This window comes from Amphiprion ocellaris, chromosome 18 (assembly GCF_022539595.1).
Source record: "Amphiprion ocellaris isolate individual 3 ecotype Okinawa chromosome 18, ASM2253959v1, whole genome shotgun sequence".
Classification (NCBI taxonomy): domain Eukaryota; kingdom Metazoa; phylum Chordata; class Actinopteri; family Pomacentridae; genus Amphiprion; species Amphiprion ocellaris.
The window spans coordinates 14,643,225-14,649,792 of record NC_072783.1 but is presented as its reverse complement, the minus strand read 5'-3'; the positions used below and the strand labels follow the sequence as shown (position 1 = coordinate 14,649,792).

At 42.9% G+C, this 6,568-nt stretch overlaps 1 protein-coding gene across 1 annotated transcript; it reads right to left on the bottom strand.

Annotated features, from left to right (window-relative positions):
- On the bottom strand, nt 1-6,347 carry adprm (ADP-ribose/CDP-alcohol diphosphatase, manganese-dependent). The gene is made up of 3 exons (XM_023276192.3): nt 5,575-6,347; nt 3,097-3,219; nt 1-1,691 (listed from the first exon to the last, which is right to left on the bottom strand). The coding sequence occupies exons 1-3, from the start codon at nt 6,146-6,148 to the stop codon at nt 1,399-1,401; spliced, it is 990 nt and encodes a 329-aa protein (XP_023131960.1). The 5' UTR covers nt 6,149-6,347; the 3' UTR covers nt 1-1,398.
- Nucleotides 6,348-6,568: the final 221 nt, after the last annotated feature.

Genomic DNA, 6,568 nt, shown 5'->3' with positions numbered 1-6,568 from the left:
TGGTAATTCAAGTTGCATGTTTATTTCTGACTGTAATAAATTTGTGAAGGAACCAAAATGTATTTCAGTTATTCCATCATAGAAATTTGCATGCTCTAGGAGTCACTGAAAACTCAATATACAAGGTCTTTTAAGTGTATGTGAAGTTTTTTGTTCAAAACTGTATCTGTTCATGGTCTTTTCACACACAAAACAACCTACACGTTTTATTACAGCATCCTCAACAAAACAACAAAAACAGATTCAAAAAGTTCCAAGGTCATGTCATGTCTGGTGGTATACGTCTTTTATTACTGAACTCATGACTTTATAGTGTAAATCAAATGGATTTGCACTTATGCTCATCTTATCACCTGAAAGCTGGAGTATGCATAATACTGCAAAACACTGCACTAGTTCAATTTTTCACTCATACAGCACTCAGCAGTTAACAGTATACGAGTCAGTAATGTGCAACTGCACAAAAGGCAGCAATTCAAACTTAAAATCACTACTTCCTTGAAGTATTTGCATATAAATGTTTTTATCCCCAAAATAAAACAGGAAAACAGCATGCTTTGTCATCAGTTTAAAACAAATAAAAACTTATCAGTGCAATAAATTCTCTGAGGTATTATATTTGCAAAGTCTTCCCATCTTGATGTTTTAACATAAATAAAAAAGCTGAGAGTTATACTGGTTCCATTTGAGTAGTTTCATTATAATAACTTATTTGTCAGTGTTTTTTAAACTGAGAAGAACAAACACATCCCTATGCTATGGGATGGAAACTGGATGCTGTGAAATTTTCTTCCTGTAAAAAGGACTAATAAAAATCCCTGATTCTTCAGGTCACCGTGGTCATTAAACAATTCCTTTTCAAATGCACTTTTAGGGTAACTGTGGATAAAATCCACAATTCTATATCTGTATGACAGTACATTTCAAACTCTGTCGATATAATAAATAAATAAATAAATCAAATGGTAATTGTTTAAAGTTAGTTTTAGATCAAACTTAACAGCTGCTTTGGCTGAGGTGGAAAGGTTGGTGCATCGATAAAAGCATTTTCTTTTGACATTTTTCTCAAAAGTTAGCTAACATTTGAAGAAAAAAATAATGGATCGATTGAAAACTTAGCTACAGTTCAGGTAAGCAGAGAAAAGGGATTTTACAGCAAAATGAACACAACTGTGAAAGACAACCACTTGAGAACACATTCAAGCAACTTAAATTAACTTTAGATGTTGCCCCCATCACTTCCAGTTGAACCAAATAAAAAATAATATTTTATGGCCAGTATAAACAAAAGCTGTTCTCATGCTGAAACAGGCTGCTTCTGTTTTAAGACAGGACTGAAAAACTGGAACGTGATTCTTTAGTACAGCAAGTGGCAGTCTAGTTGTTGTCACTTTGGCATCATGCAAATAGAAAGACTCTATTTCTGATCCTGCCGTTTCCTTTCAGCACCATCCTGTCCTTATAGACGGAGACTGTGCCAAAGGCATTGCTGTCAGGAGGAGTCTCGATCACACCCTCTAACGTCAGGTGGTGCACTCCTGTGTCTTCATCTTTGCAGTATCCACCGTCATGGTCGTGTCCTGCCATGTAACACACCACACTGTTATGGGAGTGGATGATAGAGAGGAGCTCATCAAAGTTCCATGCAAGGCACATGGGTGTTGTGGAGTTTGGGTGGATTGGGAGGTGACCTGGGAAAGGACAATAAAAACACTTAGATTATATGTGGTCACCTGGTTTGTAAATCAGTCCTTAGTAGCACAATAATAACTAGATATCAGCAGCTGTATCACAACTGAGTTTTTTTAATGGAGTACAGTCAATTTTCACTCAAAAACACTAAGGGAAATCTTATCTTATAACTGCTACCAGTGATTGTTTCATTGATAAAAATGAGTTACCCCTGGTTGACTTCTAAAAAATAAATCAATATAACAACAAGCCAGTCTTTTGAACGGCTCTTTGAAAGGAACAGCTCTTCAAGATTCAACTCCCTTCAAAGAGTCTTAAATCCCATTTCTACTCTGCAGCCTCAGTGAGCTTTGCATAGGAGCACATGAAACAGTTGTTCTCCTGCAGCCTCCAGCTGGCAGCAGATCTCTCATAGGGGCTTTCAACCAAAGAGCACCAGGTGCTAGGTTGGTTCAAAGTTGAGAGCCAGTGCTTTTTTGGTTCAAATCTCGTGCCGCCCAAGAATGGGTTTGTGTTTCCATTCGGAAGGAGCAAAGTTGGAGCTGCGTCATTGCGCCACCACAAAACGTGTGTACGTCACTGCGTACGTAGCCGTTCAACAGCGTTCGCGCCGTACGGAAACCTACACAACAACAATGGAGGACTTCATTGGAGTGGTGTTCATGGCTTTGCTAGTGTGCCTTGCCATCGTTGAACAGCAAAACCTTCTGTTAGGGGTTACCCATCGGCGTCGCCGTTCCAATGCCCAGCGATCACGTTTGAGAAGAAAGGTAATTATCTAAGACGTTTGGATACTTAACAGTAAATGTGTTAGCGTCAGCTTAGCTACTTAGCTTCGACTACGCTTGCATTGATTACTTAGCGGTTAAACGCGCAATAAGTTGATGATCATATCTATGTTTATCTTTTTAGATGTTTCTAGATGTCACCCCGCCCCCTGCCCGTGACATGCTCGGCTCTCAACTCTGGCCAACTCTGGCCCAGCAACAAGTTGGTGCCCGAAACAGCCCCAGTTTTTGGAGCCCGGAGCCGCAGCTCCGGTGGTCGAAAGACAAAAAACCGGCGCCAAGTCGGGCGCCGGCTCCGACTCCGAATGGGCTCCACCCCGGTCAAAAGCCCCTATCAGAGAGCAGAACAAGGATGTCTGTCACAAGTTATAGTCCAAGACAGTGGAGCTGGAGTCTCTCTATCATATGAAAGACTCGGCCGAATGTTATTGAGGGCCGCCATGATTGCAATCTCGTCAGCCAGCGGGTTGGGAAACACTTTTAACATAAAGTATTGACATATAACTAACTTAATGACACAGTCTGTTACATTCAAAATCATACTGCCAAATGCCTGAATAAGCAAATCACTAAATTTACATGATGTTCAGTGCCTAAAGCAACAAGTTTTACTTACTGACAATAGTGACTCTTTCCCGTTTCTCATCGGCCAAGGATAACACAGAATCGAGCCAGTCCAGCTGGTCCTTACTGAACCCACCATTGAACATTGTAAACCTTGTCTCCAGTCCCACAACACCTGAAACAAGAACACAAAACACAACAGTCTTTGTTAGTCAGCCTGCAGTCAGTGTAACTGCTACAATGTAAATTAATGAGTCAACTGCATGATCAGAACTTGGCTCGTCTTGACGTGAAAACTAAGTCTCAAATCATGGGCCAGAGTTTAAGACCTGACTGTGTTCAAATGTCCAAAAAGCTTCTTTAAAGATCTTCAAAAATTACCAGGAGAAGTCAGCATTCAGAGGCAGCGGGATTTATTGTCGACAGAAAATCCAGAAGTAGTTTTTAGCAGTGATGAACACCCCAAGAAAATACTGAAAATACTGAGCTGTGTATCGTCTTTTATGCCGTGAGAGCTGGTCATTTTCTCCACGCCTATAGGGCGCATTTTTTGGAGAGAGAGTTTTGACACCATTATACTTTTCTAAATCAACTGGATATTGACATCAGGTAAGCATATTTCACCACTAGATCACACTCTGCAGAGGACATGTGCATTAGGTTATCATTAGGTCATACTTTACAGAGAACATGTCCAGACATGTTCACACCTTGTTCAGACCTGTCTGAGCCTCAGTTCACACTCAACCTCACTGTTGTTTACACTGCTAACACACGACTGTGCAACCACACAAGAGGGGATCCAGATCATCAAGTTCGCTGATGACACCACAGTGGCGGGACTCATTCGGGGGAACAAGGAATCACTAGAGGGCTGGTGCAGAGAGAACAACCTGCTGCTTACCATGGACAAAACAAAGGAGATGATCATTGACTTCTGGAGGTCACAACCTGAGCATACCCCCCTCAGCATCTGCGGCTGCACAGTGGAGAAAGTGGAGAACATCAAGTTCCTTGGAGTGCAGATCTCATAGGACCTGAGCTGGAATAAGAACACCTCAGTGATCTTAAAACGGTCCCAGCAGAGACTGCATTTCCTGAGGAAGCTGAAATAAGCCTCTCTCCCCACCAGCATCCTCAGGACTTTCTACAGAGGTGTAGTTGAGAGCATCCTGACATACTGCATCTCAACATGGCACTCCAGCTGTAGTATGTCAGACAAAAAAGCTCTGCAGAGGACAGTCAGGAGAACTGAGAGGGTCATCGGAGTTTCTCTCCCCTCTGTTCAGGAGCTTTTCCAGAGCCGTTGCAGGAGCAGGGCCCTGACCATTGTCAGAGACTCCTCACACCCTCTCCCTAAACTCTTGAATGTGCGACCATCGGGGAAGTGTTTCAGGAGTGTCGGTGGAAGGACAGAAAGAATGATGAAAAGCTTCATTCCTCAGGCAGTCAGACTGTTGAATTACTGCTGACCGGTCTGCTGGGAGACAACGTCTCATCAATTATCGATGACAATAAAGATCGATTTCATTTTTGATTTGATTTGAACAGTCATCATGGACACGGACACATACGAAAAACAGTTAACAACTATGATAGAAGACAGAAACACAAATTACTGAAAAAGATCCCACAGAACAAAAAAAAGGACATTAAAAACACTATTAAAACCACTACTAGGAAGCAATAAGATAACGCAGAAGTGTACAACCATCTGATACCCACAGCCAATGTTCCCACCGGATATATGGAACACCGAAAATAAAAAAAGAGACTCCACTGTGACCCATAGTAGACAGCATCAGATCAGTCACCTACAAACTGTCAAATGCCCTGGTGGACATCATCAAACCCCTCCTTGGTACATCAGAACACCACTGCAAGAAGTCAAAACAACTGGCACAAGAATTCAACAATGTTACAGTTAAAAAAAGAGGAGATACTCATATCATACGACGTAGTATCATTATGCCCTAAAACCCCCACTGACTTCACATTACATATTGTACAGGCACGACTCAAGAAGGACAGGACACTGAAAAAACGCACAAACCGTATAGTAGATCATAGGGGGATCTTGACATCGGAGGCAAACAAGCACAAGAGGTGGATAAAAGAGGCCACAGAAAGCGGGCTATCGATTCCATGAACCGGGACAAGGGGACTACACCCTCTAGCACGCCTGGGAATCCATCCTCTAGAGACCATCAAATGGCGGGAGGCGTGACAGATTCTGTCTATGGTCTTCACACGTCGGATGACGTTCTGTGGAAGACTGCAGACGTAGTCGAAACATGTCAGCAAGGTAAAACACTCACCCTTACTAACTTTGTTGGATAAAAAGAATTGCTAATCTAAGACTGTGTTTTATTTTCTCTTAAAAGTTACACATACTTACTTTCACTTCATCAACTGTGTGGATTTAAATTTTAAAAAAAAAATCAAGTACCTAAGATCATATTGGTTGATTACTCATACACTAGTAGTGAACGTTAAATTAATCTAAAATAAAGTTATCAGGTCTTCCTACCTGGAGGACAGTTGAGGTCCTCGTTGCTGTTGTACTGTTTTATCCGATCCATAGCGTTACTGTATTGTTCACTGGACACCTCTCTGCCCAACAGGCTCACATCATAAGCGTCCAGCACCACGAAGGTGAAGCCGGGGAAGGGGCTGAAGTGGTAGGCATAGAAGTCGGCCGGGGCCGGGGGTCCTGCCAGACTGCTGCCGGTCCTTGGTGTGCTGTTGAGCTGTGACCGCAACAGCTGGCTCCTGCTGAAGTTGTAGAACTCGTGGTTGCCCCACACATGGTGCACCTCCACCGGGCAGCGGCTCAGCTCCCTCAGCACCGAGTCCAGAGCCTTCTCCGAGGCGCCGTCCCGCTTGTTGAAGCCGTCGATAATGTCTCCCAGTTGGAGGATGAAGTGCGGCTTCACGGCAGACTCAGACCAACTCCGCTGAGCCTTGCTCAGCAGCTGCAGGCTGTTCCGATAGTACCGCCGGTGAGACCGGGTGTAGTTGTATCCGTCGTCTATATCTGCGTACTGGATGTCGGCTATCACACCGAAAGTAAACAGCGGCGTTTGTGACGGATGGTCGGTCATAGTTGGTGTTGTATTCGGGTTACCTGCTGCCTGTATGCACCGGTGGAGCTGAGTCAGCTGTGCTCTTACACAGGAAACACTAACCTACCGGACGTCCTCTCCCCGCTCCACATGACAGCTCGTCACAATGGAAAGTTCATTTTCCTCCACGCGTCCCTTAGCATGACAGTCAGGAACCACTTAATGCAAAGATGGCAGAACCACAGACACGGGGACGGGAAATACAATAACAGCACATCCGGTCGCCACCTTCAAAATAATGCTGCCAGACAATAAACTGCATAATAAGGATAAGAACAATGGTTTCTTTATTGTATATTATTATATAGCATACTATTATAGTTATAGTATATTGTTATTATGTTATACAGTATATTATTGTATATTTCTTTATTATAATTAATGTTTCTTTATTATGCA

Coding starts and splice junctions, on each gene's coding strand:
- adprm (XM_023276192.3), bottom strand. CDS start 6,148: ATGACCGACCATCCGTCACAAACGCCGCTGTTTACTTTCGGTGTGATA. Junction 3,220..5,574: donor GGACCTCAACTGTCCTCCAG/GTAGGAAGACCT, acceptor TTCTTGTTTCAG/GTGTTGTGGGACTGGAGACA. Junction 1,692..3,096: donor GGAAAGAGTCACTATTGTCA/GTAAGTAAAACT, acceptor GTCCTTTCCCAG/GTCACCTCCCAATCCACCCA.